Source organism: Rhinolophus sinicus, chromosome 12 (assembly GCF_057876585.1).
Source record: "Rhinolophus sinicus isolate RSI-liver-muscle chromosome 12, RSI-T2T, whole genome shotgun sequence".
In the NCBI taxonomy this organism is placed as follows: domain Eukaryota; kingdom Metazoa; phylum Chordata; class Mammalia; order Chiroptera; family Rhinolophidae; genus Rhinolophus; species Rhinolophus sinicus.
This window is the reverse complement of record NC_142512.1, coordinates 41,526,184-41,553,423: the sequence shown is the minus strand read 5'-3', so window position 1 is coordinate 41,553,423 and position 27,240 is coordinate 41,526,184. Positions and strand designations below refer to the sequence as shown.

Here is a 27,240-nt window from a genome sequence, read left to right as displayed (position 1 = left end):
CTTCTGGCTTGAAAGCAAACGAGAGAATTAGAAGCAGTATGCTCCAGAAAGCCTGTTTGGCTGGAGGCCGAAGCCTGCAATTCCAGTCTCTGCCATCTGTGGTCGCTAACGTTCTTCTCCTCCCTCGTTAAAGGCAGCGGGCACCGAAAGGTCAGAGCTTTCAGTAGCAGAGTGTTCTATGGCTTTTCCTTATACCAATATACAAACCTATGCCCTTCGGAGCTCAGGGGAGAGCACGGGACCAGTCCCCTGCGTCCAGGATGGATTCCTAAATGAAACCCATTTCTGAGATTTCCAAACAGGTTTCCAGGATACAGTCCATTTCTGATCTTAGCAGCCCAGTTAGCACGGAAGAGGGATAACCACTGCATATTACAGAGGGCAAGTGGAGCGGGTGGGGAGACACCCAGGGCAGAGTAGTACCGCAGTTGGTCCCAAATGCTCCACGTACTGAGAGAAGGGTGGTGCCTGGGAGCCTCGATAGTATTCCTGAGGCCTTTTAGGATTTTTCACTAGCGGATCTGGGGTGGAGCTGGAGACTGGGTGCGGGCAACTAAGTTTAACACTTTATTTATTTCTTGAGATGGGATTCTGAGGAAGGATAGGAGTTACTTCTTTCCGTATTCCATAGGCAGGGCTATGGACCAGCTCTCTGGCCTAGGCTTCAAACAGGGTCTCGAATGCCTTCGCGAAGACGTTTGCACTTCTAAAGAGTCGGGGATCCTATCCGCCACTCGAGTCCTTAAAAGCTGACCCTGAGCGCGAGGGCCTTATGAGGGTGGGTCTCCTACTTTTTGGGGGTCTCCCTAAACTCCTCCTCTTCTCTTTCCCATTTGAGAAGCAGGGTAACGAGGAAAAGTGAAGCACGCCTGGAACTCCAAAGCGGGTCTAACCTGAGAGAGGAGGGCGGAGTAATCTTTGGCCATCGCCCTTTTAAGGGATCGCTGGGCGCCGAGGGACACTAGTGGGTACAGGTCCCACCCGTGCTTCCCCGAGTGGGCAGCAATCAGGGAATAGTGGGTTGTGCGGTATCTCTCAAAGCGCCACCTCCCCGTTCACCCACGAGCTGCTCCGAAGGACTACTTTCTGCGGGGTTGTCCCGGGGCGTCCACATCCTCCTCTCCTCCTCTCTGCTCTTGGTCTCCGCCCCCTCGCTCAGAGGAGGCCTCGCCGCTTTAAGAGCTGGGTTAGCAATTGACAAGCAATAAACGCTGAGCGCCAGGCTGCGCTGGAGCCGCCCCAAGCTAGTGGCTCCCTAGGACTCAGGTAGGCGCCCCCCGCTCCCCAGCTAGCACCCACCCGGGGTCCCTCTGTTTTCTACATCCAGGCACAGAACTGGGGCCCTATTCTCTGGGTCCAATCTCCCCCGGCCCCTTCCCCCAGGCCCGCCCCGTCCCTCTCCACCTCCCACCCTTTCCCTTTCTTGGGTGCTCCTAGAAAGAGACCAAACCCCGCTGCCCGTTGACGCTGGCCCCGGCCCTTGCGGTAAGGGCTGCAAAGTGACATCCGGAACAGAGCTGGTGAGCTGTGCCGGGACTGAGTATCAGCGCGGCCTCTCTGGGGGCCGTGCGGATTCGGGGGACTTCAGAGCCCATCATTACGTAAGAACTGCGCTGTTAGCGCTTCCGGGGGGTGGGGGCGCGAGACAGACGTTGCTTGGGGCCCCGTGGCTCCCCGATCTCCTTGGGAGACTAACACCTCAATCTTCCCTGGGAGAGGGTCCTGGGAAGGGGCGCGCTCCTTATTCTTCCTCCCAGGCTAGGGTGGGGGTTGCGGGTCGGCGTCGGGGGCCAGCGTTAGGGCCTGGAGATCTGGGAGGGGATCGGTGCCAGGCGTGAGGAGCCAGGGTCAGAAAGTTAGGTCAACTAAGCCGGGAGAGTGAGGACCCGGGCTAGGGGCAGCCATTCAGTGACCTCATCCCTCGGTCTCCCGCGGGCGCTCAAGCAGAGCCTTCTTTGATGGCTTGCAACACGCCCCCCTCCCCCAAGGTCCTAGTGCCCAGCCTGTTAGGACTGGGCTCTTGGGGCGGGGGCGATCTGATTGTCTCAGCTTGCAGTGCGCGAGGTCTCTAGACTCTCATCCCTCAATCTTTCAACCCCTCCCCACGACCTGTGAGTCTTAAAAGCGCCTTTGTCATACCTTTCTCCCTCATATCTCTTTGTATGTGTACTGTTGAAGGAGTGGATGGGGAGGTTGGAGGAAACCTACCCCTTTCACTGCTGGCGGGCGACACCTACCGCCCCTGGGTCACGTGGATAGCCGGGAGGTAGGGGTGAGAGAGCACCGGGTGAGGGAGCACCTGGGCCCAGGCTTTTGGAAGCCGAGGTGCCAGTTTCCTAATGCCTGGGCCCCGGACCTTGGACCGGAGCCAGGCTGGCTTGCCTGGCACTGCTGTTCTCCTGTGGGCACAGCCGGGCCCCGCCCTCTCGTAGGCTCGGGTGGGGGGTGGGGCAGAGCTAGCTGCCGCCGCAGGAACCGACTCCCCAGGGAGAAAACCCAGGCAGGCTGGGCAAGAAAGACTTCTGGGGATAGAATCCCCCTGCCGCTTCCCCCCTCTACCCTGCAGGGAGGGCGGATGTCTGGAGTCCCCTCTGTCAGTATCTCTGTCAGGGAGAGCAGCACCAGCTAGGGGAAGGCTCCAGGTTCTAGGTCCTGAGGACCTGGGATGGGAAAGGAAGGGATTACTCCTCGCTGCTCTCTAGGAATAGGGACGGTAGGGTTGGCAATGGGGGCACTGACTGGTACAGTGGATCCTGGGTATTTCTCTCAGCCTGATGCTAGCCTAACAGGGGGTGACCTTCCTCTCCCTGAAAGCTGCTTTCTTCTGCGTCCTGGGGGCAGATCCAGGAGAAAGGGGAGTCTTCCCCCACCTTTGTAATTTGTTACCTGAGCTCAGGTGACCATCTCAGGCCTGGGAGGATGATGGGAGTAGAGAGGTTTTTCTTAAAATCAGGTAATGGTCCTTCTGGGAAGAATCCTTTCTTTGGGGGTGGGGCGGGAAGTGAAGTATAGGCTCCCCTGCTCCCTGGACCCAGCAGGCATTCAATCCTAAACTGGGCACTGCCAGTTGCTTCCCTCTACTCCCCCACCCCTGCTGTGAGCCACTGCCTCTTGCTGTCATGGCAACTAGGAATTAGGGTTTTCTCCAGCAGCACCATGCCCAGGAAGGCAAAGGGAGGAAGGGTGGTGGGTTCCCCCCCTGGCCCCTCCATTGAAGAATGGGGGAGCCAATCCCAGCTTGGGGTGGCCCTGGGATGGGAACTGGGGCTGTAAACTCTATGCCAGTTTCTGCTCAGAGCCTCCTGCTGTCCTTGTCCCAGCTCTGGGTTAAAAAGGGGGGAAAAGGGACAGAGGAAGCCAGAGAGTCCTTGAGGAGGTATGACATCATTTCTATCAGATGGACAAATGTTTATGGAGCACCTACACTGCTAGGCCTAGGATCCAGAGGCAAAATAAAACAGATGTGGTTCTTGACCTCATGGAGCTTATAGCCTGGGAGCACCCATCTTTCCTGCTTTTGACTCAAATTCTGTATTCTTATTGGTCCCCTCTTTAAAAAAAAAAAGGACAGATGGCAGGCAGAAACACTTAATTTTTTGTTAAGAGTCATAAAACCTGGTTTTCATTGTAGCTCTCTTTATTAGCTTTGTGACCTTGGGCAAATCAGTTAATCTCACTGATCCTCTGTCTCTTCCTCATTGGAGAAATGGGCATGAAATATCTGCTCTTCCTGCCTCTCAGGACTGTGGGATAATCTAGTTTCTGGGCAATGTCCTCTTTCCTACCTTGCTGGTTGATCCTAAGGGGGACCCTCCCTGATTCCTTTCCTATTGCTTTGCCCTTGAGCTTTCTCATACTCCTTTTTATCCTCCCTAGGAGAGACATTTCAGAGTCCTTGCCAACCTCACCATGCCGGTTGCCGCCACCAACTCTGAGACTGGTAAGCAGGGGGTGAGGATGTCAGTTTATATCAGTGGTTCAGAGGATGCCGGGTAGGGTAGGGAGCAGCAGTCAGGCATTCCCACAGGACCTGTAAGAACAAACTGCTCCCCCCCTGCTACTCCCCCCAGCCACTCAGCCATTCATTCAAGCAGCTTCTATGGCCCTGTCATACCCACCAGGGTAGGGCTGGAGACACAGCACAAATCACCTCCATGGAGAGCAGGGGCATGCATACTTCAGATGGTGTACACTATTGCTGCAGGCAACGGCATGGAGCCAGACTGGTTAGGAAGTGGCCCCTAGGAACCGGGCCTTGGAGGCTGGCTGTAGGGTAGAGGGACTGCAGCAGCTCAGCCTGGGGCTGAGAAGTCCTTGGTGCGATACTCACCAGATGGGTGGAGTAGATCAGCATGTACTAGAGATGGGATATGTGTGTGCTAGGGCACATGAAGAATGCCAGATCAGAAAGCCTCTACTTGGTTTTGTAGATTTTAGGGCAAGGGAACGGGTCACCCAGATAAGCTAGGAAGCCTCAGGAGCAAGCTACTTAACGTCTCAGAGCCTGTGTCTCTTGTATAAAGAAGTTGATGGGAGACTCAAAGGCTATGCCAGGAAAGAACATTATGGTTAGGAATATTCATGATTATTATGCTGTGCTCCTAAGTTGTTACCTCATTAACCTGTGACCTTGAGTCAATCACTTCCATTTCAGGACCTAGGTTTCCCCATCTGTAAGATGAGGTGATGGGACAAGATCATGGTTCTTAACTTTTGTTGGTCCTGGATTCTTTTGAGAATCTAATGACTGCAGTGGACTCTCATCATAGACAAATGCTTTTCTGCAAAAAAATCTGTATTCTACTCTGGAGTTCATGGACACCTTAAGTGCATTCAGGGGCTCACCGGGTAAGGCTCCCTGTGCTAGAGGCTAAGGGCCCTAACAAGTGTAAACTGCTCTGGGTTTGCTCTGATTTGTCTGCCATTCCCCCTGCCTGGATGCCTTCTCCCCAGGCAGCCCTACCCTTGCTGCTGCCTCTATAAGATGTTCCAGGCCTCCCAATTTGGTTAGAGTGACTGTCCCTCCCCTCTGAGAAAGTGAACCAGGAAAGTGAAGGCTACAGTGAGTGGGCCAGAGCCTAAACCGTGACACACTTGTCCCCCAGGAAAAGCCTCTTTTCCATTCAGTGGAGGGACTGTCCCAATGTCCCCCAGCTTCTGCAGCCTTAGAGGGCTCAGTGCCTCCACCTCCTGTCCAGCCTGCTAGGCCCTCTGGGGCCCTCTGCTCCAGCCTGCCTGCCCCCCCCCCACACACACACATACACTATAAGCTGCTTAGGTCTTAATGAAGCCCATCCCTGAGCCTGTGATTAAAGCCCTTTCAATCTGGGGCTGCTAGTAAACCCATTAATTGTGCCTGGAAGGGGTATAGAGGGAGAAAGTCCAGCAATTTGGCTTCCTTGATGCAGGCCACTTGATGGGGGCATGATGGGGTGGGTGGGGGACGGGGCAGGGAGTGCCAATGGGGCCTGCTTCCTCCGAAGACTCCTGAGGCCCCTGCTTCCCTGGATATTTTACCATGGGATGCTTCTGCCTTCCCATATCCAAGGGAAGGACAGGAGCAAGCTGCCTAGCCTCTTGGAACCTGTGTTTCCTCTTCTGTAAAGAAGTGATATACAACTCAAAGACTATGAGTCTCTTAGCCCTTCCTGCAGGCAGCCCTCTGTGCCCACCCTAGGCTGGATTGGCTCCTGGCCTTAAATATCTAATGGTGGGTTCTGTCCCTTCTCATTATGTGGCTGTTACACTTCCTACAGGCCTGAGAGACAGCTGCACCCCTGCCTCTGAGGTCAAGTTCACCTTCCCCCACCGTCTTCCTTCTCTGGGAGATCCCAGCCTTGTGCTCTGCAGAGAATGAAGCTAGCAAGGTCCTTTTCCCACCCTTTCCCATAGGTCAACATGGTCATTATCATTGTGGAGAGGGCGCAGTGGTGTGGGTGTATTCCTCTTGCAGAGAGGGTTGGGGAAAGAGTTGGGAGGTATGTGGGTGATGGCAAGGGCTGATAGTTGAGAGAATTTGCCTCTGGCGTCTCCAGATCTGCAGCTTTGCCCTCTCTTCCCCCTTTACCTGACGCCCTCCTTTCTTTGAATCAAGGTGGGGATGTGGGCTGCTTTCAGGTGAAGCTGTTCCTTTAAATCTCTCTAGCATCCCAGGGTTAATGTCCTGGTGTGTAATCCCTCTTGTTGCCATGGTAGTCAGGGGTGCAAAGCAACCTGGTGCCACTCCTCAGGGAATGGTTATCTGGTGGCAGTACCTGGTGGTGGCCTCATGGGTAGAGGGTTTCAGAGGAGTAGAAGCACTGGGTAGGGTAACTGCCAAGTCTCTCCCTCCTGCTCACCCTCGTCCCTCATGAGAGAATGCGCCCTCACCTTTTCCCTTCCCAACTCTAAAATGTCTAACTTGCCCACTGGTCACCTCTTACTCAAGGGAAGGAGCTAAAGGGAGATGGGGGAGGGGAGGCGCCGCTGCTGAGATGTGGGGGTCGGAGGGCTTGAGGTACCCTTCCTTGTCCACAGTGGTGCCACCCCCATTGCCTACTCTTTCTCCGAGTTCCTCCCCAGGCCACAGCGGTGCCACAGCTCCAGGCAGAGGACTGAGAGTCATTATCCGGGGCTTCCTTTAATCCTGAGGGGGTCATTGTAAAGGAAATTGGGGCTGAAGAGGGAACAGAGTAGAGGTTGCAGGGCACTAGATGAGGTGGCGGGGTGGGGGGGGGTGGGGGGGTGTATTAGAGGAGGGGCTTTCAGAAGTGGGGGTGGGAATAAGGTGGGATCAAGTCCCCTTTGGGTTTCCTGCAGCTGGACTGTGAGCACTGCCCCAGATCTGAAGGGGCAGCACATTTAACCCCCCCCCACCTTCTCCGCCGCCTCCTCCCCACTCCCACTGGCGAGTACTAAACCAAGGGGGATCATGCCAGCAGTGGGACCTGGACTCTCTTTTCCACAGCCCCCACCCCACCCGTGTGCTTTGGCCAATCAGTAATGCGGTCAAGGCGGCTGAGCCTTGCTATTGGCTGATCCTTCTGAGGGCCCTCCCTGAGTCCCGCCTCCTCCAGCGCGGGCTGTCTCTGGCTGGGAAGGCAGTTCACTGCACAGTGCAGGCTACTACTCCGGGAGCCCCAGGCCGGGCTTGATGGGCAGCCATGGCAGGCAGCCCAGGCAGCGGGGTCTCCCTGGAGGGTATATCCTTGGGCTCCAATGAGGAAGCTGATCTCCGAAGGGAAGGTAGGGAAAGGCAGGGCGGGGAGGCTGGAAGGAAAGCTTGTCCTACAAGGTTTGGGGTATCGGGAGAGGGTATCCTAGAGAAGGGCTTCCGGTAGCATAAGGATCTGGCGGCCCGGCCCCCCAGGAGAGCTGGCGGAGGTCAAGGGTGCCGACTCAGTCCTCCCTCATGGCTAGCAGGCTGGGGAGTCTGTATGTGAGGATGACTAGAGAGGATGGACTCCAGGACACCCTGCAGAGTGAGAAGGGTCTCTGCCCTGGCCTCTTTCTGAGCCCATTAAGGGCCTTGCCCTTGCCGGTCTCTGACCATTGCCAAGCCCAGGCCTGGGCAGGAGGGGTCTGGAGGGCAGGCTGGGATGTTGTTTCTGGAGAAGATGGGGTGAAGGGCGAGGGAAGAGGGTAGGAGTCCAGGAATCCCTGAACCATGTCTGCCAGCTCCAATTCCAGTGCCCCCTCCTTTCCATCGCCATTCCTTCCTGGAGGAGGGGGCACTGACAAGAGCTGTGAGAGGTGCCAGAGATGTGTCTACCCCTCCTCCTCCATGGCTTGGGAGCTGTTAGGCAGATGTAGGCGTGGGTGGCAGGGTGGCAGAGTAATGATACTCCCTGCCCATCTTTGCCCCCATCTGGGCACACTCTGCTTCTCCCTTCCTTTCCCCAGAACCTGCCACAGCCAGGAGCTCCCTCCTCTGTTGGGGGGTGACCACAACCCCCACCTCAAATCTCAGCAGCCATGCTGGGGCCCAATGTCAGGTGTTCTCATGTCCTTGGTTAAGTCTGTCCCAGGCTGAGGGTTTGCTGATCCCTGAGATGACTTGGTCTGACTTCTGCCGTTGGGTGCTCACAGCCATCCCAGACCCATGGTGCCTGTTTCCCCAGCTCCTGCCAATGTTCTGGGCCTCAGCTTTAGCTTCCTATGATCTGTGTTAATTTCTCAATGATTATAGATCATTGTCAGAGCTGAAGGGCCTGTAGACATTGTCTAGTTCAACCCACCGACTTTACAGGAGGGAAAGACTGAAGTGAGGGAAAGTGACTTGTGCAAAATCACACTGGATTAGTGGCACTGCTTGTACTGGATGCTGCGTAGGCCCTGGCTTCCTGTGTGGCTGCCTGCTTGACTCCAGTCCTGCAAAAGGGACATGCTCCAAGCACTGTCTCTCATTTCCGAATCCACCAGGTGCAGGTGGCTGAGTCCTGGGGCTTCAGCCCATCCAGAGGTTGAGCGCGGAGCCTGTGTTTCTCTGATTCAGGGCGGAACCTGGAACCTGATGCCTGCTTCCCTTTCTCCTCTTCCCCCACCTCAGAGTCCACTTTTCTGCTGCCTGGAGCCTCCCACTGGTCCAGGCTGGCATTAATTAGAGCCTAGAGAACAGGCCGAGGAAACTCCTCAATCCCCCCCAGGGCCCTTGCCCCCTGCATTCCCATGCCTGGCTGGGAGGGAAGTGGTGCCGGAGAGGGGCTATATTCTGTGGGTCATGGGGTGGGAGGGGTGAGGTTGCTGTGGTGTGTTTTGGTGTCCTGTACTCAGCTGGCATCTGTGTGTCTCACTGCTCACCTCTCCCTACCAGCCATGCAGCAAGTCCTGGACAACCTGGGATCCCTCCCCAATGCCACGGGGGCCGCAGAACTGGACCTGATCTTCCTTCGAGGCATTATGGAAAGTCCAATAGTAAGATCCCTGGCCAAGGTATAGTGCTCCATAGAGGTGGGCCCTGTGTCCAGAGGCACACTGGAGGATGGGGTGTTAGCTACATGGGGTCCTGGGAATGAGGCATGTGGCGCAGGAGACCCCTAAAGGGGGGTAATGCATGAACATTCATACCCAGATGATGAATCTGAGCTACTGTAGGTGGGGGGGCTGCCCCATGCCTGGCTGGTGAGTGGGGGGACATGCCCATGTGGATGGGTGTTTGGTGATGGCTAGTTTGTGGAGGGTACAATGGGAGGGAGGTAAGTACGTTTGTGTGCTGAAATCTCCAGAGTTCATTCATCCTGTCTATGCCTCTGTTTTTGGGCATTTTGTGCAGATATCTTTTCTTGGTCACCTGCCATGCATCAGGTGGGGAAAAGACTCACCAAAAGAGAAAGTTATAAAACAACTGGGTAATGGCAGTAATAGAGGCAGGAGCAGTAGGTATTTTGGGAGCATAAAGGACAGAAGACTAACCCAGCCCAGGGTGGGCAGAGGAAGACTTCCTGAAGGAAAGGCCACTTGAGCTGCATCACGAAGAATGAGGAGGTGGGGGCATTCTAGGCCATGGGAAGAGCTTGAGCAGAAGCAGAGGTGAGAAGCAGAAGTATACAGGGGACTGTATGTGTCACGGTGAGGCTGGAGCTTCAGGTATGAGACAGAGTATGAGCTGCAGAGATGCTAACAGGTGGTGGAGGGCACTGGGCACTGTGCCTGAGCACTTGTGCCAATAGCTGTGTTGGAGGCAAGGCTGGGAGTTGCATAGAACCATTCAGAAGGGGCAGTCATCTGCTGGGAATTGGGGATCAGAGGTTGAGAAAGAAGGTGGGGGAGATTTGGAAGTATAGGTTCAAGTAATCACTGAAGGGGAGGAGAGAGGGAACCCACCAAAGCCAAAGAGCAGGATCGAGGGCCTAGACTGTCTGTGGCAGGTGCTGGATTTCCCAGGGTAAGGGTGGCTTTGGTTCAGGGCTTGTGCTGGATGGAGACTGTGGGAGACTGAGATGCAGGGGGCAGTGTGAAGGGGTCAGGTGAGAGCAGCTCAGAGCATCCCCTCTGGTACCCAGGCTGGGAGGGGACTAGGAGGAGACAGAAAGGCAGGGAGAAAATGGAGCTGAAGGCTCTCTGAGGTCACAGTGTCTGGGGAAAGAGTGTATAGCTGGAAGAGAAGAAGGTCAGGTCAGAGAGACAGAGGTGGGAGGTGAAAGATTTCCAAGGAGGATGGTTCTGGGGGATGACATGACAATCTAGGGTGTGACTGCAGTGGACAGGTCATCGATGTGAGAGAGGTCCAGGAATAGAAGGCTTGAGTGAGGGATGGGGGGGGTCTACATGGGCATTAGAATTTAGGGTTATGGCAGGCATTGAGGTGGAGAGGAGACTGAGACAGTCCCAGGGTCTTCAGTGAATGGTGGTGTGGGTGACCAGGAAGTTGGCAAAGACTTCCAGTGCAAGGAGGAAGAGGGTGATATAGCCAGGTTGGAAGGGGGGAGGGTTCCACGGAGGGGTGTGAGTGTGTGAGGACTGTCACAAGACAGTTGTGGTGGGCCCTGGCATGGGGTATGGGGGGGGGATCATACCCCACTAGAGGGAGAGAGCTGCCACAGAGGACATTATGTCCCAGGGACACAGCCTGGTCACGTTATCATGTGTGGAATGGTAAAGACCTGGGATATTGTTCATGAGGAAAGATGAGCCATTGGACTGGAGCTCACAGGGAGGACTCCACTTCCGTAGTGAAGCTGGAGTGAGAGATGGAAGAACAAGACAGGGCCCTAGAAGAATGAGAGCCCGGGGAGGTCACTAAGACTCTGACCAGGGCACATGACTGGCAGAGGCTACAATGGTGGGGAGCCCGGAGTCAGTTAGCCTTTGCTGTGTAACAAACCACCCCAATGCATAGTGGCCGAAAACAACCATGATATGTTTCTCATGATTTTGTGGATTGGTTGGGTAGTTTTTCTGGTCTGGGTTTGCTGAGTTGGGGCTGGGTGCTCAAGGATAGCATCACTCACATGTCTGTTGTCTCCGCTGGGAAGGCTGCAGCATCTAGGATGGTGAGGTCCTCATCCTCTAGGAGGGTGGTTTCTTCACATGGTGGTCTCAGCAGCAAGCAAGGACAAGCCCCAAATCCCAAGCACTTTCCAAACCTCTGCTTGTATCACATCTGCTAATGTTCCATTGGCCAAGGCAAATCACATGATCAAATCCAGATTGAAGAGTGACATCACTTTCTGGCACACTGCTCTCTGGGACTTCTTTCAGTTTTTGAACTGTTTAACTATGAGCCTGGGTTTCAAATGAGAATTCCCTGTCTTCTGCCAAGATCAGAGAGGTTGGAGTGGGAGGGTGGAGGGAAAACCTTTCAAAGAAATAGCTGTGTAGCGTTTCTGCATTTGCAGTTGGCTTACATCTCTGGCTCAGGAGCTGGCAGGTCTGGGTTCAAGTACAGGCTCTACCATTACCTAGCTGTGAACCTGGCCCAATCTTCTGGTCTATAAAGAGCTTGAGACCCTGCTGTGTTGAAGATGATTTTCAGAGCAGAATTAAACAAATGGTTACCATAGAAATTCCAAACCACTTTGCTGGTTGTGGAACCTGGTGCCTCTACTACAGCAGTGAGTGCTATACCAAGAACGTGCTTTCTAAAAATAGGCACCCAGATATAAAATAAAAAAAAATAAGAAAAAGAAAAAGAAAAAAACAAAACAAAACAAAAAAGAAAAGAAACAAAAACAAAAACAAAAATAAATAAATAAAAATAGGTGCCCAGATAGATCCCTCCACTGTGAGGGAGCTCAAAGAGTCAGGAACCAGTGCCTGATGTACACTGACGAGCTGCATGCTGTTAAAGAATTCATTATAGGGCCGGCCCGGTGGCTCAGGCGGTTAGAGCTCCATGCTCCTAACTCCGAAGGCTGCCGGTTCGATTCCCACATGGGCCAGTGGGCTCTCAACCACAAGGTTGCCAGTTCAATTCCTCGAGTCCCGCAAGGGATGGTGGGCTCTGCCCCCTGCAACTAAGATTGAACACGGCACCTTGAGCTGAGCTGCCTCCCGGATGGCTCAGTTGTTGGTTGGAGCATGGGCTCTCAACCACAAGGTTGCCAGTTCAATTCCTCGAGTCCCGCAAGGGATGGTGGGCAGCGCCCCCTGCAACTAAAATTGAACACGGCACCTTGAGCTGAGCTGCCGCTGAGCTCCCGGATGGCTCAGTTGGTTGGAGTGCGTCCTCTCAACCACAAGGTTGCCGGTTCGACTCCCGCAAGGGATGGTGGGCTGTGCCCCCTGCAACTAGCAACGGCAACTGGACCTGGAGCTGAGCTGCGCCCTCCACAACTAAGACTGAAAGAACAACAACTTGAAGCTGAACAGAACCCTCCACAACTAAGATTGAAAGGACAACAATTTGACCATTGTTCCCCAATAAAGTCCTGTTCCCCTTCCCCAATAAAATCTTTAAAAAAAAAAAAAAAAAAAAGAATTCATTATACCCATTCAAGCCTCAGATACTTTATTGGGGAAATGGCTTTAATATTATTGATCTCACAGGGTCGTTGTGACTTTTAAATGGGATGATATTTTGCAAATGTGCAGCTTCACCATGGGACATGTGTATACCCCACGGCCCAGCAATTCTGTTCTGGGAGAAACTGTCCCATGTGCACCAGGAGATACTAACTGGAATGTTCATAATGGAAAAAGCTGAAATGACCCAGATGCCTCCCCAAGAGCGAGGAGATGAATGAAATGAGGGGGATTCACACAATGGAATATAATACGGTGGTTAAAATGAATGAACTCATGTGATGTGGGGAAAAAGAATGAATCATAGCAAAATAATGTTAAGTGAAAAATAATATTAAGTGAAATATGTTGTCTCTTAATATGAAAAAAGAGAGTCAATCTTCGCAAAATAATAATGGGTAAAACTAGTAGGTGAAATAATTTAATATTAATTGAGAAAATTATATTAAGTGGAAAAATTAATATTAAATAAAATTGTATTAATTTAATAATATTAAATGAAAAAAATCAGCCCCCCCCCAGATTATGTGTAGCATAATTCCCAGATTTTAAAGGTAAAAATAACAACGATATCCATTCTAGGAATACGTAGAATACATATAGACTCACTAAAACTATGTAAAGTAGGAAGCTAGAGGATGATGAACACGAACTCAGGATGGTGGATACTGGGAGTGGATGTGTGGGTGGAATTGGTGGTTAGATGTAGGATATTGTCAAGATCCTCATTTATGGTTTGAGTGCTGGGTTCTTAGATCCTTGTTATATTATTACAAAATTGGCTCGTTTAATACAAACTACCTCAAAGGAAGCCATGCACAAACCAATGATGAGAACATATCATCAACAAAGGATATGATTAATCCAATTTTGAGTTTCCAAAGTCCCAGAAAAGTGTGTTGCAGATTGTGATACAGGTTGGATGTTCTCAGCACTGGTCACTCACCTGTTCAGATCAGCCTGCTGTAAGGTTTCTGTTGTATGAGAATGGTTAAATGTGGGGTTTTTTCTAATTTTTTTATTGGGTAACTGTTTTTTCCAGGACCTATCAGCCTCAAGTCAAGTTGTTGTCCTTCAATCTAGTTGTGGAGGGCGCAGCTCAGCTCCAAGTCCAGTAGCCGTTTTCAATCTAGTTGTAGGGGGCACAGCCCACCATCCCATACGGGAATCAAACTGGCAACGCTGCCGCCAAGAGCATGTGCTCCAACCGAGCCAACCGGCCGCCCAAGAATGGTTCAATGTTTAAAGTGTCCTCTGGGCTGGGAAGGTTGACCTTGGAGGGCTATCCTTTTATGTGTGTGGGCAAGATGTCCAGGGTCAGCTTCAGGAGGAGGAATGGATCAGCTGTGGGAGGGTCATTAAATGAAAGATGGGAGGTAAGTGGCTTAGGAGATATCCTTGCTTCCTACATGGCCAGGCGAGGGCTCCTACGGAAACTTGTCCTCCCTATCAGTGGAGCAGAAGATGCTAAAGCTAAAATGGGTGACCTCTATGCTCACATCATGTCACCTGGGCCAGACTAGCTCCTTTAACCTAAAAGTGTCTTGTCAGGGTCACCATGGTGATATGGTTGCATGCCTGAGTGCCTTTGTTCATCTTGAAACACAGTTCCTGGGGTCCCCCGGCAGACTCCCAGCATCAACCTAGACACAGTGGTAACAGTCGGGAAGCTCCACAGGCTGTGCTGAGCTAAATGACTGAGGATCACATAGGGTTCAGTGGAAGCTTCTGGGGCATATCCCTGCCCTCTAGCTTCCGAGGAGCATCAAGGCATAAGGGGCCTCTGAGTGTTACTCGTTTTCCCCTTTAACTGTTTCCCCAGCAGAAGCACTCTGCCCAGCCAGACTGTGGGAGTCAGTCTGAAATGCTGCCTACTTGGGTAGAGGACAGTTTAGGTGACAGTGAGGTCAACATGCCTCCCTATGTGGGATGCTATTCCCCTGTCTGTTTAGGGAAGAGAAGACAGAGACCAGCTAGTCTTTTTATGGACCACCTGCTGTGTGCCAGGCACTGTGTCCTATCTAACCAACTCCTCAGAGTATCCCTATGAGGTGTTACTAAAATCTCATCTCATAGGCTTGAAAAACTTTCTATTATGAAAATTTTAAAAAATGTCTCCTGAACCGCCAGCATTCATTGTCCCCTTTCAACATTTTAACAACTGATGAACAATCTTGTTTTATCCATACCTCCTCCTACTTCCCTCTCTCCTGAGCTATTTTGAAGCAAGTCTCAGACATAATTTTAACTATATTTCAGTATGTATAACTAAAAAACAAAGATTCTTTAAAAAGTAATCACATTATCATCATCACACATAGAACATCAAAATAATTTTCTTATGAATTTTTAATAAATGGTATTGGGATAACTGGATAGTCATTTGGAAAGATATCAAAGTAGATCCATACCTCACACCATACATCAGCATGAACTCCAAGCAGATCAGAGATCTAAATATTGAAAAAAATGAACCATGCACATCCTAGAAAGAACATGGATCTGTGTGGGGGAAAAACCTTTTTTTAAACGATGTCTCAAAATTCAGATGCATAAAATGTTAATACATTTAATTACATGAAATGTATTTTTGCACTGACAAAAAAAAAACCCATAAGCAGAGTCAAAAACAAATGAAAATCTGGGGATAAATATTTGCAAGATATTTTGCAAGAGAAGCCCAACAGATAAAGGGCTTATCTTCCTAACATAGAGAACTTTTTAAAAATGAGAAAAAGGGGCAGCCGGTTAGCTCAGTTGGTTAGAGTGCGGTACTCTTAACAACAAGGTTGCTGGTTCGATCCCTGAACAAGCCACTGTGAGCTGCGCCCTCCACAACTAGATTGAAACAACTACTTGACTTGGAGCTGATGGGTCCTGGAAAAACATACTTAATAAATAAATAAATAAATAAATAAATAAATAAATAAATAAATAAGAGGGGGAAAAACAAACCATGACCTTATAGAAAAATTAGCAGAAGACATGAACAGACAATTCACAGAAAAAGTTACTCAGATGACCCTCAAACATATGAAGAGATGCTCAACTTTTCTCAGTAAGCAAAATGCAAATTAAGCCCCACTGAGATAATTTCTCCTCCATGTGATTGGCAGACCTTCCAAGATTTGATCACACACTCTGGTGGCAAGGCTTCAGGAAAGTCACTCATCCAATGCTAGTGGGAGGGCAAAGTGGCCCAAGCCGCATGGAAGGGAATCTGTCAATATCTAACAAAACCATGTGTGTATTTACTGCTCGATCCAGCAAGACTTCTAGGAATTTACATGGAAGATCTCCACAGATTCAGAATAGCTCCATGCCAGGGTTATTCACTGCAGCTTTAGTTGTCATAGTAAAATATTAGAGACAACCTAAATACCCGTGGAGACTGACTGAATAAATTATGATACTCCAGCCAAGCAATGAATCAAATGTAGTAATTTAAGTGATGATGATGATAATAATAATAATAATAATAATAATAATAATAATAGATGATGTGAACGTTGCAGCATAGCGTGCATATGGGCATATTGTTAAGTTTAAAAATAAACCAATTAAACAAAAAACCCAAGGTATCAAAGAGTGTACACAGAGTTGTACCTTTTCTGTAAGGGTCTAACGTCAGGATTTGGGGGTGGGGAGATGCCTGGGGGCTAGTGGTGGGGCACAGTTGGGTACTCTGGGGCTCTGGGGGAAGCATCAGGTCGTACGTATTCTGACGCACCCCCAGGCCCACGAGCGGCTGGAGGAGACCAAGCTGGAGGCTGTTCGGGACAACAACCTGGAGCTGGTGCAGGAGATCCTGCGGGACCTGGCGCAGCTGGCAGAGCAGAGCAGCACAGCCGCAGAGCTGGCTCGCATCCTTCAGGAGCCCCACTTCCAGGTTCTTCCCCCCTGCCCCCTGGGATGGCAACTGGGGCAGGCCGCTGGGGGAGGGGCTGGCAAGAAGTCGGAGCTGGGATGGGAAGGGCCCAGGGCGCACTGCCCACAGTCCCTCTCCTTCCCGCCGTCTCTTCAGTCCCTCCTGGAGACGCACGACTCTGTGGCATCGAAAACCTATGAGACCCCACCCCCCAGCCCTGGCCTGGACCCCACGTTCAGCAACCAGCCGGTGCCTCCAGACGCTGTGCGCATGGTGGGCATCCGCAAGACCGCTGGAGAACATCTGGTGAGGGTGCCGGGCAGCGCCAGAGGTGGGGTCTGGAGGGGGGATTGAGGGTAACTAGCAGGGGTCAAACCTGGTCAGGAGAGGGATAAAGACGAAGATCGAATCAGCTTTGCCCAGGGAGCCGCCCATGCAGATCCAGGAGGCCGCAGACGCTGCGTATGAACTGCATCCATAGAAGTGCCAGAACCCTCATCGTTCTGTCCACTTTCCCTCCATTAGTGTTCCTGTAAGTGAAGATTTGGGCAGAAGGATGGAAGAGGAGAAGTCTGTGGTGGTGGGGTGGAGGGTTGGGGATAGGAATGGGCGAGGGGTTGCTGGAGATTCTATTAGAAAATTCTGCGGTAGAGCAGTTGGGGCCTCATGATGTGTGCCCTTGGTCCCCCAGGGCGTGACGTTCCGTGTGGAGGGCGGTGAGCTGGTGATCGCACGCATTCTGCACGGGGGCATGGTGGCTCAGCAAGGCCTCTTGCATGTGGGCGACATCATCAAAGAGGTGAATGGGCAGCCTGTTGGCAGTGACCCCCGCGCGCTTCAGGAGCTGCTGCGCAGCGCCAGTGGCAGCGTCATCCTTAAGATCCTGCCCAGCTACCAGGAGCCCCATCTGCCCCGCCAGGTGGGTCCCCCAAACAAAGTCCCCACCCAGCACAAGGCCCAAGGGGTAGCTGAAACTCCCAGCTGTCAGGGTCACAGGCCTCGGGGTGGGAGCCTCTCCTCTTCAACCAACCCTCCAAGCAAGATAGGGGATGGGGTCTGCGGGGGACCTGGGTGTGTGTGTGTGTGTGTGTGTGTGTGTCGTGAACCCAGCCACTTACCAGCCTAGAGTGTGGTGCACATGACCATGCTTGAGGTTTTGCCCTGGTCTTGGGCTCTCATACAAGGGATGTGTGCGCATTCAAGGCCTGGGGTGCCTGGTTGTACAAATGAGCGCTTGCACTGTATGCAGCTGTCTGCGCGCCTGTGTATGCATGGGTGCGCAGAGTCTGGTTGCCAGGCGTTCTGTACAGCTGCCTCCGGGTTGGTGGACTGTGGAGGTTCGGCTGTTCTGCCCACTTCTATTGGTTCTCTAGCCGTCTGCCAGAGCCTCCTCCTCCAAGGGCACGGGGAGGGGGGGTGAGTGGACACAAGGATACTGCATTAGGTGCCAGGGTCACATCCCTTACCCTGTGATCCTGGTGATCCTGCCTCTTCGGTGGGTGGGGCCAGGGCCCCAGGCCTGAGCAGATTCCCCATCCCTTTGTCTGAGTCCTTTTGTTCTAGCTGCAAAGGGAGGCTGGTACCAGGGAGGCCCACCAGGCAGGCCTGGGCGCATTCTGCCTTTAGAGGGGCAGTGCCAGGGCCTCTGTCATCTTTGTGAGGGAGGGGCAGTGGGTGGACTGTGTGATACTCCTCCTACTGGGTGGGGGTGGGGGATACGAGAGGGCATGTCCTCGGGAGGGGCAGTGGGTGGACTGTGTGATACTCCTCCTACTGGGTGGGGGTGGGGGATAGGAGAGGGCATGTCCTCTCCAGCCTTTCCCAGCTTCTTCCCTTAACCCTTCCCTGATCCCGGGCCCAGGTGTTTGTGAAATGCCACTTTGACTATGACCCAGCCCGTGACAGCCTCATCCCCTGCAAAGAAGCTGGCCTTCGTTTCACTGCTGGGGACTTGCTCCAGATTGTAAACCAGGATGATGCCAACTGGTGGCAGGTGAGCCCTAGGTGCTACGCAATCTTTCTAGGCATGGTGGGTGGAGGTGAGGTTTTGAAAGATGTCCTTTCACTCAGGCCGAGCTTTGCCCACGTCCATTTCAGGCATGCCACGTAGAAGGAGGCAGCGCTGGGCTCATCCCCAGCCAGCTGCTGGAGGAGAAGCGGAAAGCCTTTGTGAAGCGGGACTTGGAACTGACACCCACCTCAGGTATAAGCCCTCCCTCCCCCAATCTGGGATCTGACGGGTCTTGCCTGGCCTCACTTGCCCATCTCTCTGCAACCAGGGACCCTATGTGGCAGCCTTTCAGGAAAGAAAAAGAAGCGAATGATGTATTTGACCACAAAGAATGCAGGTGAGTGTTGGAGGCCTGCCTTCCCCGGTCCTCCTCTAATATGGCACGCCCCTTCCTGCCCCCCCCCCAATGACAGGCATATGCACTCCTGGTTCTGATGTGGCCAGTCTTGTCCCTAGGCCCTCCCCGGTTTCTCCTTGCTGCCCCTGGCCTCTGAGAGCTCAGCCCCAGCCCTTACACCTGATGAGCAGTGCCATCTCCCTGTGTCCAGAGTTTGACCGCCATGAGCTGCTCATTTATGAAGAGGTGGCCCGCATGCCCCCTTTCCGCCGGAAAACTCTGGTGCTGATTGGGGCTCAGGGTGTGGGCCGGCGCAGCCTGAAGAACAAGCTCATCATGTGGGATCCAGATCGCTACGGCACCACGGTGCCCTGTGAGTGGGAGCTTTGCCCTGCTGGGTGGGGGGCAGGGAGCAGGGGCTGCCCTGGGGCTGGGTCCACTGAATAGATATCTGCATGGGCACCTGGTCAAGCAGTGCTTTTGGTTGTGAGGTGTGGGGTGTGCGCTCTCTATGGGTTGATGGGGGAACTGCAGGTTGGGGAGGTGGTGGGGAGCTGTCCCTTGAACCTGTGGCCAGGTGGGCTGGGCTAGCCTTACCTTTTCTTCTCTCATGTTTCACCTGCTAAAAGCCCAGCTGTGCACCCATGTGAAACAGGGCTATGAGCTGGGTGTGACCTTGTGGAAGACAGGGATTCTTAGTGACAGAAGCAGCTGGGGTGGTGAAAGCTTCTGGTTCCAGGAGGCAGGAACCTGAATGCTGACCCCAGGTCAGCTTGACCTTGCTGTGTGACTCTGGGCTGCACATTGCTCTCTCTGGGCCTCAGCCCCTCACCTGTGAACTCTGAGTTGGAGCAGTGATCTCTGAAGTTCCTTCCAATATGGATGTCCTGAGTCTGTGTGTGTGCCAAGGGTGAGGGTAAGGGCATGGTGTGTGGGAAGGCAGCAGTGCTGAGAAGGTGGAGGGCAGGCTGCACCCCTAGGGCTGTGTGACACATGTAGAATACCTGCATGTGTGTCTAAGGTGGTGTGGTCTGCTTGAGCCCCATCAGTCCCCCTTCCCCCTAGACACGTCCCGGCGGCCCAAGGACTCAGAGCGGGAAGGCCAGGGTTACAGCTTTGTGTCCCGAGCAGAGATGGAAGCTGATATCCGTGCTGGGCGCTACCTGGAACATGGCGAATATGAGGGCAACCTGTATGGCACACGTATCGACTCCATCCGGGGTGTGGTTGCAGCCGGCAAGGTGTGCGTGCTGGATGTCAACCCCCAGGTACCGCCTGGCCCGATCCTTCTCATCCTGCCCAATATTCCCTCGGGGTACTCTGCTTCCCCCAGCACTCCCCCCTGTATTTCCAGGCATTTGTCTCCCAAACACCCCTACATGTAACCCCTCAACTACTGCTAGGGACCCAGACCACCTAGACCCTTTTTCTCACCTTCCAGGACCCTCCACTCCTCTAGTCTCCTCAGTTACTTTAATCCTCAGCCACCTGCCAGCTGTTCCTCTACCATTCATCCCCAGGACTCACGTCCCAGGGCCCCAGGTATCCATCCTCATCCCCATCACCCCAGATGTACGTGGGGATATACTCCCTGACCCTCCTCTCCTGCAGGCAGTGAAGGTGCTGAGAACAGCTGAGTTTGTCCCTTACGTGGTGTTCATTGAGGCCCCCGACTTTGAGACCCTGCGGGCCATGAATCGGGCTGCACTGGAGAGTGGGGTGTCCACCAAACAGCTCACGGTGAGGGGCTCTGAGGTGCCATGGAAGGGATCTGATGTCTGCCTGGGGTAGGAAGGGGCAGGCCAGAGCTAATGAAGAGAAGAAAGTGGTATTAGGGAAGGGGAAGGGGTGCCCACCCAAGGTATCAGCAAGGGAGGACTTGTGATTCCTGCTGTATTGGTTTGGAAACGGAGGTCTGAGTAAGGAAGTGAAGTACCCAGATTCTCACAGAGTCAGAGACACAGCCAGCCTGGGGAGGGGGAGATTCTGCCAGGCCCACCGCTCGGGCTACTCTGCAGGGACAGAGTGCTGACCAAAGGGAGCCCAGAGAGCCAGTGTGAGATCTTTGGGCAGAGGCAGGCCAGGTGGGCTCAGGGCTGTTTACAGCTGGGGGAAAGGCTGAAAGGAGGGAGGAAGACAGGCTAGAAGGCTGGCTGGAGGGATGAGTTAGTCAGGGAGGAGGCAGCTCTGGGAAGAGAGGCTTCCGGTCAGGTGGTGCATGACTCCAGGGTCCTCTCCTGTCCACTGAAAAAAATGTCCAAACCTGTGGAGAATTTTATGAGTTTATTTGAGCCAAACTGATGACATATGCCCAGGAACAAGATCTCAAATGCTCTAGAGAATAACAGTTTGTAGTTTCTTTTATACATTTGGAATTAAGGAGGGAACGTAAGGAAGATTACATGAAAGTGGGAGAGAGCAAGGCAGGGATTTTACAGATTAGTTAAGATTATATGCTCTCTTGAGGGTGGTCTTGCTTTAGAAGGATGGATTCTAACAGGGGGCATTTCAAAGGTGTATTAACGTAGATGCACAGAAACAATGGACAGAGATAAGGCTTTTACTAAAAGAGTTATATGCCTGGGGTGTAATACCCACCATGACCTGCCCAGTTAGGAATTTATGATCAGATCATTCTGTGAAGTTTCCATAGAACCCCTTTTTTTCTTCCACACCCCTTTTCCTAGGTACCTCTTGGAGCAGCCTTCCCCAAGAGGTGTAGGTTTGCAGAGCTCTGAGCTCAGGAGTCCCTCTGCTGGCCACGCCTTGTACTGTAGCTGTCAGGCTGCGTTGTTTGGGCTATCTGGGCTGTCTGGGCTGGGTTCCGCTCTGTTTGTTGCACAGCCCCCTGGCCAGCCCCCTGGCCACAAACACCGCCGACTGGTGCCGCTGTGACACAGCTGGGCCAGCCCTAGAGCTCCCACCTTGGCTTATTCAAGTTTCTTTCCCACCCCTGCCTGGCCAGCTTGAACTGGGTTTGGGGTGGGGGCTGCCTTGGGCACTTGTGGGTGTCCTAGTACCGGATATGGCAAATGCCTCTCAGGCTGCCCAGGTAAGGGGGGCCTAGTCAGAATGGAGGGAGCACTGGCTGTGGAGTTAGGCAGAACCGGTGCAGTCACTAGCTGGCTATGTGACTTCTTTGTCTCAGTTTTTTTCTGTTGTAAACAGGGAATTATTAGTCCTGCCTTGCAGAGCTGTAGTGAAGATTATGTGGGTTGCAAAGAGGTTAGTGCCATGTTTGGCACTTACTAAAGACTATTTCCTTCCTTCCTTTCACCCATCTGTCCGTGGTTGCAGGAGAGCCGCCTTGGGGCATGCAGGGAGGGGTCCTGCTTCCCTAGCCAGGGAGTCGGTACCCACCATGGTTGGGTTTTGGGGAGGCTGCTGGATGGGGCAGGCTGTACATCCCCCTGGTGATGGGGGTGAGTGGGGGACACTGACTGGTGAGAGGTCCCCTTGTGCCGGCAGGAGGCAGATCTGAGACGGACAGTGGAGGAGAGTAGCCGCATCCAGAGGTGCTATGGCCACTACTTTGACCTCAGCCTGGTCAACAGCAACCTGGAGAGGACCTTTCGTGAGCTCCAGACTGCCATGGAGAAGCTGCGGACAGAGCCCCAGTGGGTGCCAGTCAGCTGGGTGTACTGAGCCTGCTTGGTTGTAACCCAGAACCCTGAGTCCATCCTTCCCCAGCCATGACCCTCAACCACAATCCTTAGCTCCCATCCCTGGCGCTCGGGCTCTCCCTGGGTAGCAGCTCTTAGTGGGCCCTAAGTCTGGCTTCAGTACAGAGGCGTGCACTGCCAGGGAGGTGGGTGTTCATGGGGTACCTCTGTGCCCAGGTGCTGCTCCCTCCTGATGCCCATTAGCCACCAGATGTCCCTCTCTGAGGACCAAGCTGTTCCCAGGAGTGTGTCCGAGTCACCTTCAAAAGGCTCAGTCCAGAGAAGGGAAAAGCTGCTTTGGGACCATGTGGTCAATAGGTACACTGCCCTCTGTCACCTCTCTCTCCGGTCACCTTTTCTTCTCTGGACTGGCCACACCCACCCCATTCCTTGGGCTCCTCTTACCTCTCACCCTTCCATCCTAGGAGCAGGCCCTAAGCTGTTTCCATGTGGTCTGGGGAGTGGATAGCTCCCTGGCAGCCAGGCAGGCCTGGGTAGTGGTGCCAGCCTGGTGCCATCCTGAATGCTGCAGGAGCCAAAGCTTGAGCCAGTTGCCACAGCCGGGGAGCAGTGCAAACTTGGCTCCCTCGGAATGAGGCAGAGTCCCACAAGTGGGACACTGCCCTGTCCTTCCTCATCCACAGCTTTTCACTGCCGAAGTCTCTTCACAGACTTCTTCTATGTGCCCCTGACAGGTCAGCTCTGCATTCCAAAGGACAAGGCTGTCAGGGGGCAGTGGGCTCAGCCCAGGTCACGGTGTGTTGGAGGCTGAGTCCTGTGACAATAGCTGAGTCTCCAAGCTAGCTCTCCATGGCCCATGGTGGGGACATGTCTGGGCTCCCTGTCCGTGACCATTGTCTATTTTGGTCTCTCTGGCCGGGTCCAAGTGGCCCACTGGCATCAGAGCTGCATGTGGGGCTGAGGAAAGGTGTGGAGGGAACTTTGTGAGCCCTGGGCCCTGGAGTATGGGCTTGGTGAAGGACGTTTGTGCTCTGGCCGGCAACTCCGGGGCCCAGCTCCAGAGGGCTCCATCCACACCGTTTCTGTGATGCTGTGCGCCTGGTCTGTCTTTCTGCCATGGGTGTGTGTGTGTCAGGCTTGGCTTTTGGAGAGAAGCAGAGGGTGCTTTTGCTTTGGAGGTCACTTTTTGAGGCCCCTTTTTTGGGGTTCTCCATCAGCCCCCATGTCTTATGAGGCCCTTCTCCCACATTCTAGAGCCTTGGCCCTTCCAGATGTCTTCCTCCAGCTCTCCTATTGTCCCCTGACCCTAAATGCCACTCTCCAGTCCTTGGGAAAGGCAGTTGTGTAAAATAGGAGAATCCCTTTTAGGAAAAGAATGCTAGACTTCCCCGGCACCTCATCCCTCAGCCTTCTCTGTGGTCCTTCCTGGGGTGAGCCTGTCCTTGTAGGGCACCACCCCAGCCCCTCTGCTTCCTCGTCCTTCCGAATGTCTAATCAGAATTCGCTGCAGTGTCAGCCCAAGCTGGCCCCTGTACCACTGTGTGCCCATTTCCTAGGGAAGGGGAGGGAGAAGAAACAGAATATTTATTACAAAGTTAGAAATATATTTATTATATTAGGGATCTCATTTGCATAGGATATGTAAATGAGGTGTCAAGGTCAAACCTGTTCCCATCTCATTTGCATAGCTCTGCATCCACTATGCAGTCATCTTTATACCTCTCTTTCCCCTTTAGTCAGTGTTCTTTTTATTCTTAATTCAACTCTGCCTTGCACCCCCCTCACTCTCAGCCCAGGGGACTGGGAATGGGAGGAAAATGGGATATTCTCCTGCTGGCCTGAGGCCATAGTGTCTTTGCCAGTTCCCACCTCACCTGGGGGACTTCAGAGTGGAGGCAGCCAAGCATCCACTGTTGCAGCCACCCCTCCCCCTTGGTTAACCTCCAAAGCCCTCTGACCAAAAGATGGGGGTGGGAGGTAGGCACCTTGGTGGGGAGTTGACACCTGGTCTGTTATGGTGAATCTCCAGTGTTAATGCTGTTCTGGTACCTCACCTTCAGTGATGCCCAGGGGACAAGGCTGGGCCCATCCTCTCCTGTCTCTGCCCCTCTCTGAATGGCCTTCTACCTCCCCTGCCTAAGCCCCACGCCTTGGACTGGTCTGGGACCAGGTTGGAACAGGCATGTGCGCCCACTGCGTTAGCTCTGACTCTGTCCTTTCTCCTCCCACGGTGGACACTTGTATGTGAGGGACCTCAGGATAATGACCCCATCCCGTGCTGTCCACACTTAGTCCCAGGCCAGTTGCCCTTCCCCTGTCCCCTCCTTCAGCCATCCAATTCCTGAGCTTTCTCTCTGACTGGTTTTCTTTCTTTTCCTTTGATTAAATGTGAAAGCAAAGGCTTCTGGTCTCTGTCTGTCTTTGGTTGGGGTCAGGTGGATAGCTTCCGGAGAGGGTGAGAGTGGGGAGCACAGCACAGATGATTGTTTAATAGCGTCGGAGTGACATGTCTTGTGTTCTGTGATTTTTTTCTGAAATTTCCAGTTCTGCCATTCTACAGTTTCCATCCCAGGAAGAGGCTCTTTCTAAATTATTGTATCCAGTAGTCTGGGAGCATTCAAGAGGGCCAGGGGACTCAAGGACTCCATGGCTAATCCATTTAGCTTCACCTGGAACTTGCTGTGTGGCCTTTAGCTGGTCCCTCTACTTCTCTGGGCCTTGGCAAGTATGTATGTATGTATGTATGTATGTATGTATGTAGTTATCTATTTATTTATTTACTTGCTTACAAATTGATTAACCCATGTGGTCCATTCAAGATGGACAGGCCTGCTGCTTTTGCATGAGTCTTAGGGCCCCACACTCAGATCCCAGTGGCACCCCTCCCAGCTGCCCATACTGGGTGCCTGTCACATCCTTAAAGTACTGCAGACAGAGAACACTTCCCTCTCATTTGGGAGGTACCCCAAAGCACACCACATCCCTTTGTACTCTTAGGGGCTTTCCACCTTCTCTCTTCTGTTTTCTCTTCTCCCATGAGCTACTGCTTCCTGGATGAACTTAGAAAACCTCTCCTCAGTGCATTTCAATGGACTAGAAACATAACATCCAATTGTCCCCAGTTGTGGGGAAGGGTGAGCTCAAATTATTCATTTTTCCTGTCAATACTCCCTTTTGGTATTAAAATGTGTCTTTTAAAGAAACAAGTGGGGGGATAAATGATAGTTTCTTATTGTTATTTAATACCCCAGTTTGGCAAAAACTAAATGTTAGCAATTTTTGAAGTTTCCCTAATTTTTTTCTGAAGTTTCACCTTTCAGCAAGTCCCCAAACTGGAAACCTTGCTTCCAGGATGGGTGAGCAGTGACTTGTGGCATTCTTTTGTTCAAAGGGATTGAACAGAGTCTTACATATCTACAAAAGATTGCAGAGCTGAACGTTTTGATGTGCAAATATAAAACCAAGGTGTATCAAGATGGGGGATTGCAAAGTGGCAACTGGGAAGGCAGTGGTCTCACTCCACAGCTGGGAGGGCAGAGCTAGGCGGGCACATGACAGTCGTGGAAATTAGGGAAGTGTGTGAGCGTCTGTGAATAATACTTGCATGCCTGATAAATCCACGGAAACTGGGAATCCCGTGATGCCAATCCTAGGTTGCCTTGGCGAGAGCTTGGCCATAAAATATATCAGTCTGTTTAGTGTGCATATGGTCTGAGAATGGGCAAGGGGTGGGACTGGGATGAACAGGCTGACCATGTCCTGGTCCCCGGGAAGCTCTGGCTGCCATAGGCGACAGGTTGAGAGGACAGGAAGGTTTTTCCCCTCCCGGCCAACCCCAGACCTCACCAGCCTCCAGCGTAGGGATTTCTCAAGGGGAAAGACTACTGTGGGTGAACTTTTCTGGTCTCACTGAGACCACCTGAAACTTGCTGCTCCCTACCTCCCCCCCAATATCTGGGCACACCCTGTGCCCAGATCCTGAGCAGAGCCCCCAGAGCTCAGACCCAGGGGCTTCCTCTTCACCTGGAGAAGTGGTGCTTACCCTTCCCCAGGAGCCTCGGGCACTGGCTGGCACCTTCTGGTGAGTTTCTCTTTCTTCATCAGACCAGCTCCACCTCACCCAGCCCCCCTGGCCCTCTAGGGTCTCCTGCAGGGCATTTCTGAGTGGTCTCTCCTGCCACACACACACAAGGATATGTGTAGAGGCTGGTGAGCTCTTTGAGAAATGCTGATTGAAAGGCCCTGGTGGAAGTGAAATTGGTTCTGACATTTCAGAAAGCTGTGTTAAGCAAACAAGCAAACACTTAACTTCCACAGCTGAAAGGGTTTTTTTTAAAACAAAGGGTTTATTGGGCCATACTGCTAGTCAGAAAAGGACCAGGTCCTGGAGCATGAACGCTAACCACCAGCTGCATGGTTACGTGCAGAAGGCCACATGTCCACCATCCCGGAGTCGGTGAGCACTTTTATATGTTGTTCTGGGAAAGAAAGATGTAATTTGTTTTGAAGGAATTTACGTTGGCTACAGATAAGAGGGGTGACCTAAGGTGAAGCAGGGCAGTTCTACGATAGGCGTACAGTCTGTAAACAAGGAATATTTACTACTTTTGATTGGTTACAGGCAACTGAAAGTTCTTGTGTGTGCAGGATGCAATGGTGTCTGGTGGTCAGTGGGTTTATGCCGACGCAAAGCTCCAACATACATTCAGGAACATCAGCAGTCTTTTGTCAGTTGGCCCACATCTATTAACTGGTTAGTTAATGAACCAGTATAGTAATTAAAGTATAAAAATAATTAATTGGTTAATTATTCCTGTCTCTCTCACTCTCCGGCCTGCTGTAATTTCATTTAGAACATCTCAGAATTTTTCTTTTGTCAGCTGTTTAGCAATGGGTATCAGTAACTTCAGTGAACTTCTGCGATGTTCACAACCTATGACCTGGCACTTCCACATATGAA

At 52.5% G+C, this 27,240-nt stretch overlaps 1 protein-coding gene across 17 annotated transcripts; it reads left to right on the top strand.

The window, feature by feature from the left end:
- Nucleotides 1-1,041: 1,041 nt before the first annotated feature.
- On the top strand, nucleotides 1,042-26,618 carry MPP2 (MAGUK p55 scaffold protein 2). Of its 17 annotated transcripts, none has more exons than XM_019752226.3 (15): nucleotides 1,046-1,266; nucleotides 1,438-1,601; nucleotides 3,877-3,940; nucleotides 8,792-8,892; nucleotides 16,178-16,330; nucleotides 16,466-16,615; nucleotides 17,001-17,228; nucleotides 18,171-18,302; nucleotides 18,380-18,512; nucleotides 18,589-18,657; nucleotides 18,869-19,030; nucleotides 19,723-19,925; nucleotides 20,269-20,397; nucleotides 22,126-22,274; nucleotides 22,497-24,682. In XM_019752226.3, exons 3-15 carry the CDS (start codon nucleotides 3,910-3,912, stop codon nucleotides 22,786-22,788), a joined length of 1,932 nt encoding a protein of 643 aa, XP_019607785.2. In that variant the 5' UTR covers nucleotides 1,046-1,266; nucleotides 1,438-1,601; nucleotides 3,877-3,909; the 3' UTR covers nucleotides 22,789-24,682. The 17 variants fall into 17 exon arrangements, with proteins under 17 accessions (XP_088645070.1, XP_019607785.2, XP_088645068.1 ...); XM_019752224.3 differs by having other exon boundaries at nucleotides 1,056-1,266; nucleotides 8,792-8,910; XM_088788942.1 differs by lacking the exon at nucleotides 3,877-3,940.
- The last annotated feature ends 622 nt before the right edge of the window (nucleotides 26,619-27,240 follow it).